Source organism: Bos indicus x Bos taurus, chromosome 20 (genome assembly GCF_003369695.1).
Source record: "Bos indicus x Bos taurus breed Angus x Brahman F1 hybrid chromosome 20, Bos_hybrid_MaternalHap_v2.0, whole genome shotgun sequence".
Lineage (NCBI taxonomy): Eukaryota > Metazoa > Chordata > Mammalia > Artiodactyla > Bovidae > Bos > Bos indicus x Bos taurus.
Window position 1 is genome coordinate 31,187,970 of NC_040095.1, and position 13,254 is coordinate 31,201,223.

Here is a 13,254-nt window from a genome sequence, read left to right on the forward strand (position 1 = left end):
TTTCTGGCTTGCTTTCCTCCACGCTCTTTCTCTGCACCCAAGGACACTTTTAGCCTCATTTCCTGATCTTACAGACTCACCTCTGCTGCTTTTGCACTCTGGGGCAGATGGGAATGCAGCAGACAGGACTCGCCCTCCTGGCTTTGGCTGCCTGTGTGGCTTTTCGCCCCTCAGAAGGTGAGTGGGGGGTCCGGGGATCTCAGCCTCCAATGGAAGGAGGGGGGCTGCCTTCCAAGATGGAACTGGAAGGAGTGAGGTACCGCCAGCAGTTAGGGGCAGGAATTCCCTGTTATCTACATGAGAATGGCATACATTTCAATCCTTCATCTCCAAGAGGCAATTTCAGAAAGGAACCTCATTTGAACAGGAATATCAGTAATTTGCCACCTGTGCAATTTTGAGTAGTGCTTCCTTTTTTTGATGATACTATCTTAGAAAATCCTCCAATAGAGGCTGAAGGAGAGCCTATTAAAGGCTGTCTTCAGCTTTCGCCCCCTCACTCTACCTGCTAAACTGAATACAAGTGTGCACGTTTCTGGAAGAAAGATAGACTTGACCTCTGGTTTAGGGTTTGGCAAGTTGCAAGCTTTCAGACCAAAGTCAGCCCTGTGGATACTGAAAACCAAAACTTCAGTCTGATCCTACAAAAGGGACTCAGGATAAAGGAGACTGAACCATACAAATTATATCAGAAAGAACTTCTATTTTGAGTTGCTGGCATCTATATGAAGATTATGGGCTTCCCTGGTGGCTCAGAGGTTAAAGCGTCTGCCTGCAATGTGGGAGACCTGGGTTCCATCCCTGGGTTGTGAAGATCCCCTGGAGAAGGAAATGGCAACCCACTCCAGTATTCTTGCCTGGAGAATCCCACGGATGGAGGAGCCTGGGTGGGCTACAGTCCACAGGGTTGCAAAGAGTCAGACACGACTTAGCGACTTTACTCACTCACTCATATGAGGATTATAACTGCGTTTGGACCGGAGGCAATCTTTTCTACTGTATTTAGGAAACCCTAAATATAGGTATTTAATACTTGATTGATTTAACTCTTTTCCACTGTCTTCTTTTCTGAAACTTTACCCTGAATAGATTCTCTAAATTCAGAACAGAGGTAAAATGTAAATTTTGTTTGGTCTGCTTTTTGAAAACTTCAGGCAACATTTTAAATTGACAGGTTTCACATACACAGAGTTGTGTGTACACACATACAAACTGGATTTTAGGGCTTCTCCTGAAATATCAGGTCTGGCAACACTGGTTCCACTTTCTCTGGCAAGAATGAATAGAGCATACTAGCCCTTTGCTATTCACCTGAAATTATCACAACATTGCTTATTAATCAGCTATACCCCAATACAATATAAAAAGCCAAAAAAAAACCAAAAAAAACCTGCTAAAGCAAGCTAGCCTCTGTCCTCCAGACAGAGAGAAGGACATCCTATTAATTGCTTGGCTATTAACATCCCATTAACTGCTCGGCTCCTGTAGGCATTTGCTTAGGGACTCCCAATATAGCACCCCAATGTGCAGAGCTTTACTAATGAGCACAGTTCTTCCCCTCTGTCCTTCCATTTTATCAAGGCAAAAAGTTTTTCATTTTATATTTCTGTAAATTTTTCAGAAAATTTCACCATTGAGATTTTAGGACTCAGATCCATTGTTTCTCAAGTCTAACAGCTAAGGAAGGCTTCATTCCTATTATTGGCAATACGATTTTTTTTTCACATGAAGCTTTGAAATAAAAGTGTACATGTCTCCCCCATCCGCTTCCTGGCCTGTTTCTAGCCTTCCCTGTGGCACAGGCAGCAGCAGCACTCCCCCAGGAGAGGGAGGGAGGGAAGGGCAGGCGGAGGAGGCAGGGTGATGAGGAAAGCCCTGCCAGATCCAAGGCCAATGAGTTCTGGCAAAGAGGGTGGGACAAAAAGACACCGAGGTGTTTGAAAAGGAACAGTTGATGATGATAAGAAAGAGCTGAGGAGATGTGACTGTAATTTCTGAGTTAGTCTCAGGGCTACTCCTAAGGTGGTTTGTGTGTTAGTCACTCAGTCATGTCTGACTCTCTGAAACCCCATGGACTGTAGCCCACCAGATTTCTCCATCCACGGGATTTTCCAGGCAAGAATACTGGAGTCTGTCACCATTTCCTTCTCCGGGGGATCTTCCTGACCCAGAGATTGAACCTGGGTCTCCCGCATTGCAGGCAGGCTCTTTACCATCTGAGTCACCAGGGAAGCCCACGGCAGTTTGGGTCACAGGAAAATCACATTGTCTGAGAAGCTCCAAGTTTCTGCCATTTAGAAATAAGTGATGTACCTTCCTTTTTTTTGGTGGGACATGTATTAATTATTGTTAACCTTAAAAATGCATCCCAATATATATTGTTGTTCAGTTGCTAAGTTGTGTCCAACTCTGCAACCCCATGAACTGCAACATGTCAGCTTTCCCCTGTCCTTCACCATCTCCTGGAGCTTGCTCAAACTCATGTCCATTGAGTCAGTGATGCCATTCGACCATCTCATCCTCTGTTGTCCACTTCTCCTCCCACCTTCAATCTTTCCCAGCATCAGGGTCTTTTCCAATGAGTCAGTTCTTTGCATCAAATGGCCAAAGTATTGGCGCTTCAGCTTCAGCATCAGTTCCTTCTGGTGAATATTGAGGATTGCTTTTCTTTAGGATTGACTGGTTGGATCTCCTTGCAGTCCAAAGGACTCTCAAAAGTCTTCTCCAACACCACAGTTCAAAAGCATCAATTCTTAGGCACTCAGCCTTCTTTATGGTCCAACTCTCACATCCATACATGACTACTAGAAAAATCACAGCTTAGACTAGACATACCTTTGGTTTTTTCATAGCGTTTCTTCCAAGGAGCAAGCGTCTTTTAATTTCATGACTGCAGTCACTGTCCAGTGCTTTCTGTAGGAAGCTTCCATTCAAGGGTCTGTGTGTCTCAAGTGCCCTTTGGAGGTTGTAAGGAATGCAGGCTGGGAGGAAGGTCAGGATGGGAGGGAGGGAGGTGAACACTGACTATGGCCATTGTCTCGGGCTCGGGGAAATAAGGAAATGGCCTGTGCCAGTCTGAGACTTGGAAAATATGTTTTGTTTTGTAAGACATTAAATGTTCCATTATCTTAATGGTGCCTACAGTGGCCATCTTGATGTGATGGCTTAGTAACTGGCATTCCCCAAATGTTCTGTATAAATCAGGAAGTGGTTGACTTACCCATAATTAAAAGCCTTGGATTCTACCCAAAGATAGGGCAATACTCCACCCCCAATGATGTGGCTGCCAATTCCCAGAAATCAATTCTGACTCCATAAAAATGTCTATTATTCAGTGGCCAAAAGCCAGATTCTTTAAAGCCACAATCCAGGGTTTGTGGGTCTTTCTGTTTTTATTTTACATTAAAGACTAAATGTCCACCTTTGTCCAGCAGATACAAGTCAGGGGATTTTGCTTCATTGAATCCCAAATTGGTTTTCTTCAAGTTTCTTCTGATAATCAGCCTTCTCAGAGTAGGATGGCTCCTGATTAGAGATACGTGCTAGGGACTTGCTGCTTGAATCCTGAAAGAAAACTTTATCTTTTGTTTGTTTCAGTTATAGCAGATTCACTACAGAGGGTTGCCAAGAATATACATCTGTGCTTGTAAACTGGGACACTCCATTTCACCAGGAGTGGTCCCCAAGAGGCCAGACATAACATGCCCAGTAACCTCTGGTTTCTCTTCAAGTTTGCCCTTCAGTGTGCTTTGTTCTGTTTTTAATTTTATTTTATTTTTAATTGGAGGATAATTACTTTACAATGTTGTGATGGATTCTGCCATATATCAGCATAAATCAGCTATAGGCATACATATGTCTCCTCCCTCTTAAACTTCCCTCATATTTCTTTTTTTTTTAATGTTCTTTTCAATGTCTAGAGAAGCAGAGTGACTTCTTATAATACAGTAGCAACTGTCTCAAATTTCAGTCATATATGGACTCCTTTAAAGAAAAAAATTCTCTTTATTCTTAATGATGACATTTAAATTATTTTACTACATCACTTGATGTATAAACATAAACCAGGCATAGACCCTATATATATATATATATTTATATATTTGTTGTTGTTCAGTCACCAAGTCGTGTCCGACTTTCATTCATTCCCTGTTACACAAACATTATCTCGGGGCTCTAAGAAGTATCTGGGAGGACTTTATTTGGACACAGCAGTTTCATGCATCGTGGCTTAGTGAGTCCTTCTTGCCTATGTGGTGCGCAGTGGACACCTTTGTTTGTAGGTATTCAAAGTATGATATGGCTCCATTAAAGTATGAAATTCACTAGAAGGAGAAGTGTGTCCCCAACCAACTATAATTGGAACATTTAACTGCTGTCATTCTGTTTTTTTTTTTTCACTTTAAAAAATTTTATACCTATTGCCATTTTTAAATTGTACTTGTAGACTTGAGATACTGACAGAAGCCAAGTGAAATTTTCTTATCATTTTCAGCTTTATCCTGGGACTATTTCTCTAACAATGGCATGTACTTTGCTCTGTTTCCATTCTATTGTGTTCTCTAAAGTGTTACTTGTATTGGTGTTTTCCAAACTGCATTTCTAATAAGCCCCAAAGGACACCATACCATAGCTCTGAGAACCACACTTTGAGTAACCATACATCTAAGTAAGAGAGGAAGCTGGGTCACCTCTCTACAGTCACAGAATCCTTAAAGCTCAGAATCTAATTGTTATATCACGAATTTGCAGTGTTTTACTGTTGATCTTTAAAAGTCTTGAGTAAGGAAATATTTAAAGCCTTCTCTTAGTGACCAAAATTGGATCACAGACATAAAGTCAAACCAGAGACAGACATTTGTAGCAAATTAACCATTCAACTCTCTGACACTTAATTCTGGAAACAACGATGACAACCCCAAACCAACAGGAACATTGGCAATAACACTATAATAAAAGATAATGCCTTTAATGATATACTAATAACATTATCTTTAAAATATTAAATAGAATACAAGTGACTTATCATATTGAATTAACCCCTAATTACTTGAGGGTGAGAGGATGGTATGCTTCTGAAAAAGCACTGTGCAGTTTTAGGACACTTGGGACATAAGACCTTGACCAAAAACTTATTTTTTATTTTTTAATTTTTTTGTGTGTAATAAAGTTTTATTAAAGTATAAAGGAGATAGAGAAAGCTTCTGACATAGGCATCAGAAGGGGGTAGAAAGAGTACCTGCTTGCTAGTGTTAACAATGAAGTTATATAATCCAAAGAATATCTGGAGGTTGTAAAGACCTCATCAGACCTACTCTCATAATTTACATTTTAAGATAACACTGTCCTCAGGCAAGATACATCCTTGTAAAGACCAGGTCTACTCTCATAATTAACATTTTAAGATAACAGAAGGTTGAATCTAAAGACTGTCCTTAGGCAGGATACATTATTGGTATATAATCCTAAGGAATGTGGAGAAAGAAAAAAAGTTTGTCCTTTCTTTTTCCTTGAGAATTTCAGACCCCTCTCTCCTTGGGGACCCCTAGACTCCCTATCAACCTGTCTAGGAACTGACTCTCTCATTCTCCCCCCTTTTTTTAGGAGAATTATGTTGTCTAGGGAAAAGGGGCGTCGTTCTCATTTTATAACTACTTTCGAGCTGACAAGGGGCGTTGTCCCTAAATTGGTGAGGCAACATATTTTCCTAATCCTCATATTGAGGATATATGATCCAGGGCCCCCAAATAGTAGCTGTAGGAAGCTACAGCAGTAGCAGGAGTTTGAGCAACCATTTGTAACTTAAAAGCTTTCATGCGGCTAGAAACAAATCCAGTTATACAATTACAGATGCAGGGAGCAAACAGCAAGAACAAAACAACCAGAATTATTGTAATTAAGATAGTTGTCCACCATGGGGAACTAGTTAACGTTTCTCAAAGTGAGGCAATTGAGGCTTCAGGAGTATCCATGGCCCTAATCATCTTGTTCATGTGGCTGGTAAAATGAGTAACATTCGTGCTCATATCAGGTATATATGTACAGCATTGGGTATGAACAATGGCACAAGTTCCTCCTTTTGTAGCTGTCAGAATATCTAGAGCCAATCTGTTTTGTAAAACCACCTTTCTAATTTGTGCTTGTTCAGCATTAAGAGCTGAAATAGCCTTTTGAGAATCTTGTAATGTCTGCTGAGTAAAATTAGTCAAAGCATCCACTCGTAACATAACATCTGTAGTTCTCAAAGAGGGAACAAACGCTGTAACCAAATAATCATACCAATGAAATACAGACCTTGCCCATCGAGTTTTAAGGTGGGGTAAATTAGCAGGCTTTTCTGGAAGCTCTGAAAATATAAAGCCATGAGTAAAGGCTAGACCCAGGGTACATCTCCCTATCCAACCAGGGGGAAGCCATGCCCATAGGTAAGAGCCACATATCTAATAAGTCTCGTTTGGAGCAAGCCAGCGCGACTGAGATATCCAGTCTCAATTTGTGCTTGGCCAGACAAAGGGAGAACCTGAACTGGGATTGGAAAACATGGGAACGATTACATTGCATGTTTCCTGAGACAAATATCCCAATTGTTTCCAATCATTGTAAGTAAGTTGTTGGCTAACTTTTGGGGATGGCTCTGTTTGTTCCCAGCATATAGAGGCAGTAGATATTAAACGTCCTTTTTCAGGAGTTAGCCATGTAACCTCATCTCATATTTGATAAACGTCAGGTAAAAAACCATTAGATCTAGACCTATTTACCTTATATGTAGCAAAATAGTCATTGAACCGAGACAATGTATAATCAAAATTAAAAGTTTTTAAAACATTATGTCCATAGTTAGAGTACAAAGTGTTGCACCAGTCCATTTTAGGGTTGGTAGATGTCATCAGATGAAGAAGAGGCATCGCATGTGATTGTTGTCGAAGGTATTCACAGACTTGGAGAAAGTCTTTTCCTTGAAGTGGGGATGTCCACCACGGGAAGCCTTCCACTGATGAAGAGGGGAGCGCTCCACAGACCCAGCAGTTAGATCGATTGTGGAATGCAGCATAGGAGTGAGCCCAGGACAGGAAGACATTGTCTTGAGGATCCAACGGCAGACTCAGGATATTTGGAGTCAGCAGAAGTAAGCTCACATAGGTTATCAGGTCCATCTTGTCCTGAAGGATCCCGGATGAGCCCCCAAGATGAAAGGTTGCTGTTGAATCACGCGAATACACCGGGATTCTTGGCCCCCGAAGGAGAAGAATTCAATCCAGGGCCAGAGACGAGGCTTGATCACTCAGAGCTTTTGTGTAATAACGTTTTATTAAAGTATAAAGGAGATAGAGAAAGCTTCTGACATAGGCATCAGAAGGGGGTAGAAAGAGTACCCCCAAAAACTTATTTTTTAAAAAAGGAAAAGCACTGATGCCAGGCACTGTGCTATGTGGCGTGGGTATAAAGATATGCTGAGGGAGTTCACAGTCAAAAGGCATAGTCATATAAACCCTAAATTGTATACATATATAAAATATATAAAGCCAGAAAAGCACATGGTGCCATAAGACCTCAGATCCATGGAGGGAAAGGGCAAGACTGGGAGCAAGGAGGCAACTGGGATGCTCAGTAGTTCCAACTGATGAGGTCTGGTACTTGGGCAGTGATGACAGGGACGAAAAGCAGGGAGACAAATCTGAGAAATGTCCAGGGAGTAAAATTTACAGGTGTCTGTGACTGGCTGTGGATTGCAGGAAGAGGGAATGACACACAAGTTTCTGGCTCGGGTTAATGGTAAATGATGGTTAAGTGAAATAAGGACCCCGACGAGGAGAGTATTCGTTTGCATTTGAACCCAAGCCATGTCTTGTAAAAGGAGACTGTCAAAACAAACAAAAATCCCCAAACCTGACACAATCTCAACAACAGTGTAATATTTTTTTTAACCTAAGTGCATCAGAAACGGGTAGATCAAGCAACCAAAAAAAACTAACGGAGGTAGGAAAGATATGCCCAACACGTCTGCTTTCCCCTTCAGCTCCAGGAAGGGCTGCCCGGGACGCCGAAATGCGTCCCCTGGAGCTGCGGGGCAGAGGCGGCGAAGTCCCGGCGGAGGGCGCAGGTGCTTGAGATCCCGGGGGTTCGCGGCGGAGGAGCAGGCTCGCGCTGCCGGGCGTCCTTGGGCCTGTGAGTAGCCTCGCCGGTCGCAGGACGCCACCCTCCTCCAGGCGCAGTCCTTGTTATCCCTGACCCGGGGTCCGCTCCCAGTGCTCTCCCAGTGCCCGGGCACCAAATGCGGGCCGAGACAGAAAGCCGCCCAGCAGGTTGCGCAGGCGCAGAGGCCGGAAAAGCGGCCAGACGTGGCCCAGACAAACTGCCAGCACCACCCGCTGCCCAGGGCTGTCGCTCCGCACTCCTTCTCCCCTTCCCTGAGCTGGGGCCTCCGCTCCCAGTGCTCTCCCAGTGCCCGGGCACCAAATGCGGGCCGAGACAGAAAGCCGCCCAGCAGGTTGCGCAGGCGCAGAGGCCGGAAAAGCGGCCAGACGTGGCCCAGACAAACTGCCAGCACCACCCGCTGCCCAGGGCTGTCGCTCCGCACTCCTTCTCCCCTTCCCTGAGCTGGGGCCTCCGCTCCAGCACCGAGTCTCCCGACCCGTGGCGCCCTCGCCTACAGATACGTGTGCTGGGACAGCCGTCAAGGTTGGGACACCGTTCTGCTTGAGTCTTTTTCCCATTTTTTGTTTTAGTTTTCCTCTGATTTTGCTTTTCTAGGGACATGAGTGGAACACTTGTCAATTAAAGAAAATGCACAACGTGAGTTGCCAGTTAAGTTTTATGTGGGACAATATGAGGATTGTACCCTGGGAGACAGCACCTCAGATGGCTCTGAGAAACTGTTCCAAAGAGGTAGGGGGAAAGAGAGTATGTATGTGGTTTTGGTAAAGGCGGACTACATGCAATCAAGTACATAGTTTTTGTAGAAAGTTTCTCCTGGGCTCCTGCAACTTCTGCTAGACCTGAGAAACAGTTGTCACCATGAAGAATTTTAGTGCTTTTCTAGATATTAGGATCTACAAGAATTGCACCCATAAAATCAGCTCCTGAGAATATCTATCTGAAGACCTGTCCTGCCAGTTTCCTTGAGCAGAGTGCCTCATTTCTGCTCCCCACCCCGAACTCCTTCAGGGGGTGTTGGAGGTCAGCAGCTGCAGCCCAGCAGGATTTAATCCTTGTAGAAGCAGATGGCAAGCACCCATGGCAGGTGCCAATTTATGGTTGACACTCAATTATTTTATCCTGTTTGTGTTTTAAATAAATGCACTTATGTTAGACTTAGCTCTGTTCCACCCATTATAATAAATACCATTTCCATTATTTTCCAGAATTAATATTTTGTGATTCGCATTTAGCCTATGAGTTGAATGTATTTTTTTAGTTTCTAAGCAAATGGCATTTGTAAATTTATACATAAATTATCTTCATTATTTAGATCAAAGTTTTTAAACGGTTACTTTGCACAGGAGCTGCCTATGCAAAACACTGTATAATGGAAAGAGAACTCTTAACTACAGATAATGGTGTAATGTAGGGGAGAGGAAAAAACAACTTTCCTTCCATCCTTCTAGATTCTTTACTAGGACCCCTATAACAAAAGACAGATTAATAAGAAAAAAGCATACACGTTTATTTAATGGGTGCCTTCACAAGGAAATGAAGACTCAAAGAAGCAGTTTGAGTTATGGCTTTTATATAAAGTTGGACAAAGTGGTAATTTGTGAAAATGTGAGAAAACAAAGGAACTTGACTTAAGGCAGTTAAGCATGGGAAAGCGACCTAGTTTCACAAAGTTTGTACAGATTTTCCTTGGCTGCAACTTCATGTCTCATGGAGACACCATCTCATTTCACCCAGAATGTTAGAAAATGCTGAAAATTTCTTTCTTCCCCAGGTGCAGGGAGAGTACCTCTTACTTGGAAGTTTTGTATCTTGCTTTTAGGAAGGTCAGAGTGCCCTTTTTGCATTTGCTGTTTCTCTGACTTTAACTTAAAATAATCAACATGCCAGAATGGAATACTTTGGGGTCACGTGCCCTGAATTCTTTCAGGGACAACATATTAAAAATTGTAAATTAAATGGACAATTTCTTAGAAAGCTATCAAAATTGAGGTTATAGAAAATCTAAATAAACACGTAACTCTTAAGGAAACTGAGTCAGAGTTGAACATCTTTTCTTCAGATAGACACCAGGCCTAGCTGGTTTTAGAGGTTTACCAAGCAGTGAAAGAACAGGCAATTCTTGTCTTACACAAACTTTTCCAAATAATAGAAAAATAGAGAAAGCTAACTGATGCATTGTTGGTGATTAATGTAATGTTAACACTCAAAACATTCAAGGATGACTTCAGGGGATTAAAATATAGACTAATCTTGTTTATGAGCATAGATGCAAAAATATAAAAATGCAAAAGTAAAAATGTTTTTATAGTTATATGAATTGTTGAAATCAGAGGACATTCCCGATGGTTCTTTTTGGGGCTGTGCTGGGTCTGCATTGCTGTGTACAGGCAGTTCTGATGAGCCGGGGCTACTCTCTAGCTGTGGTGTGCTGGCCTCCTGTGGAGCATGGCTTCAAGGCTCTGGAGTACTGACTCAGTAATTGTGGCTCCTGGGCTTAGATGCTCTATGGCAACATGGGATTTTCCCATAACCAGGGATCGAACCAAACTGGTGTCCCCTGCACTGCAAGACAGATTCTTGATCACTGGACCACTAGGGAAACATGGATTGTTCTTTAAAAATGGAAATATTCTGAAAGGAAGCTGCATGAGAAAACCTCTGGGGGCGTGATGTTATCTGCAAGAATCTTACCTTAGCCCTAGTCCTAACCATCCCACAAGCTTCGTTGCCTAACTTGTGTACTCTTCAAAGGATTCTGTCTTTCTTGGCCTATTGTATTTCCAGGTGCCTCACTAGGGCACCAGTCACATCTACGAACACCAAATATGCTTGCCTGCCTCTTGTCTTTTGATAGTTAATCTGATAGGTTAAGTGATCTCCAGGTGAGCCCGTCTTACTTTTATATCTGAGAAATGTCATCCAGTTTATTAAGTACCTATAGGTCCCAGGTGCTTTTCTGGGTTAAAACTGTGCTTTTAACTGATGTCAGCATTCAGATAACTCAAATTCTTAAACACATAAGTTCACCTATGATTCTTAATTCCCACATAGCTGTTGAAAGTCCATTTAAGATTTTATAGTTGCCTGGGTCACAACTGGGGCTGCCTTGGTGGCTCAATGCTAAAGAATCTGCCTGCTATGTGGGAGGCCCAGGTTCAATCCCTGGGTTAGGAAGATTCCCTGGAGAAGGGAATGGCTATCCACTCCAGTATTCTTGCCTGGAGAATCCCATGGATAGAGGAGCCTGGTGGGCTATATCCATGGGGTCACAAAGAGTCAGTGACAACTAATAGAGGGTTCTGTGTAATAGTAACTGTTCATTTTTCTACTCCCAGCATCTAACATAGTGATTCAATATAAAAGAACTTGTAGACATAGCTATAGACAGTATTTCATTTACAAGAATTCACATAATAATTTTTATATAGTAAGATGGGTGAATGAATGGATAGTTACATGAATAAGCCCAAAACCTTGTTTGGGGTATTAAAACAACTTTACTTGGAGAATAGCAGCACAGTGTAGCTAAAGAAAGGAACTATTAGTTTCAGGAAATCAATGCATTAATAAATGTGAGGAGAACCAGTGTTCTGTTCTCCCATTGCCCTTTAAAAATAATTGAAATAGGGAATTCCTTGGCAGTCCAGTGGTTAGGATTCAGTGCTTTACTGTCATGGGCCTTGCTTCACAGTTCAGAGTGGCCAAGAAAAAACGGCATTTAATGTAGAGAGTTCACCAGTGGTCTAGTGGTTAGGATTCAGGGTTTTCACTGCCTTGGTCTGGGTTCAGTTCCTGGTGGGAGAACTGAGATCCTGCAAGCTGTAAGGCACAGCCAAAACAAAAATGAACACAGAAGGTGTACAATTCAGTGATTTTTAGTACATTCACAGAATTGTACAACTATTCAGTCAGTTCAGTTCAGTCGCTCAGTCATGTCCGACTCTTTTCGACCCAATGAATCGCAGCACACCAGGCCTCCCTGTCCATCACCAACTCCCAGAGTTCACTCAGACTCACGTCCATCGAGTCAGTGATGCCATCCAGCCATCTCATCCTCTGTCATCCCCTTCTCCTCCTGCCCCCAATCCCTCCCAGCATCACAGTCTTTTCCAATGAGTCAACTCTTCGCATGAGGTGGCCAAAGTACTGGAGTTGCAGCTTTAGCATCATTCCTTCCAAAGAACACCCAGGGCTGATCTCCTTCAGAATGGACTGGTTGGATCTCCTTGCAGTCCAAGGGACTCTCAAGAGTCTTCACCACAGTTCAAAAGCGTCAGTTCTTCGGCACTCAGCTTTCTTCACAGTCCAACTCTCACATCCATACATGACTACTGGAAAAACCATAGCCTTGACTAGATGGACCTTTGTTGGCAAAGTAATGTCTCTGCTTTTGAATATGCTATCTAGGTTGGTCATAACTTTCCTTCCAAGGAGTAAGCGTCTTTTAATTTCATGGCTGCAATCACCATCTGCAGTGATTTTGGAGCCCCCCAAAATAAAGTCTGACACTGTTTCCACTGATTCCCCATCTATTTGCCATGAAGTGATGGGACCAGATGCCATGATCTTCGTTTTCTGAATGTTGAGCTTTAAGCCAACTTTTTCACTCTCCACTTTCACTTTCATCAAGAGGCTTTTGAGTTCCTCTTCACTTTCTGCCATAAGGGTGGGTCATCTGTATATCTGAGGTTATTGATATTTCTCCCGGTAATCTTGATTCCAGCATGCCTGTTTCATCACCCCTTAAAGAGACCTGTATCTGTTAGCAGTCATTCCCCATTCCCTCCTACCCCCACCCCTGGCAAACACTAATCTGCTTTATGTCTTTATGGATTTGTCTATGGACATTTCATATACATGGGATCATACCATATATGGCTTTTTAAACCTGGTTTCTTTCACTAATAATCTCTTCTTTTCCCAAGATCAGAGACTTAGAGCTGACACCACTGAGGGGTTTTAATCATTTCTTTTAATCCTAATTTAGGGGCTAACTTTTGTCTGTTACTATAAGACTGCCACTGGCAGCCACCGTTGACCATAATTTCTAACTTTTGAGAAAATGTATTACCCACTTGGAGGAATGGGGAGCATAGA

The 13,254-nt window shown here is 42.6% G+C and overlaps 1 protein-coding gene across 6 annotated transcripts in view; it reads left to right on the forward strand.

Annotated features, from left to right (window-relative positions):
* Window positions 1-13,254, forward strand: part of CCL28 (C-C motif chemokine ligand 28) — a 37,023-nt gene continuing 23,769 nt past the window's right edge. For 3 of the 6 annotated variants that reach the window (XM_027520325.1, XM_027520323.1, XM_027520322.1), the window contains exon 1: window positions 1-177. In XM_027520325.1, the coding sequence (XP_027376126.1) occupies window positions 108-177 (70 nt within the window). In that variant the 5' untranslated portion in view covers window positions 1-107. Of the gene's footprint in view, window positions 178-7,368; window positions 8,680-13,254 lie in introns of those variants that run through there. The other 3 variants (XM_027520321.1, XM_027520320.1, XM_027520319.1) reach the window with 1 other exon arrangement.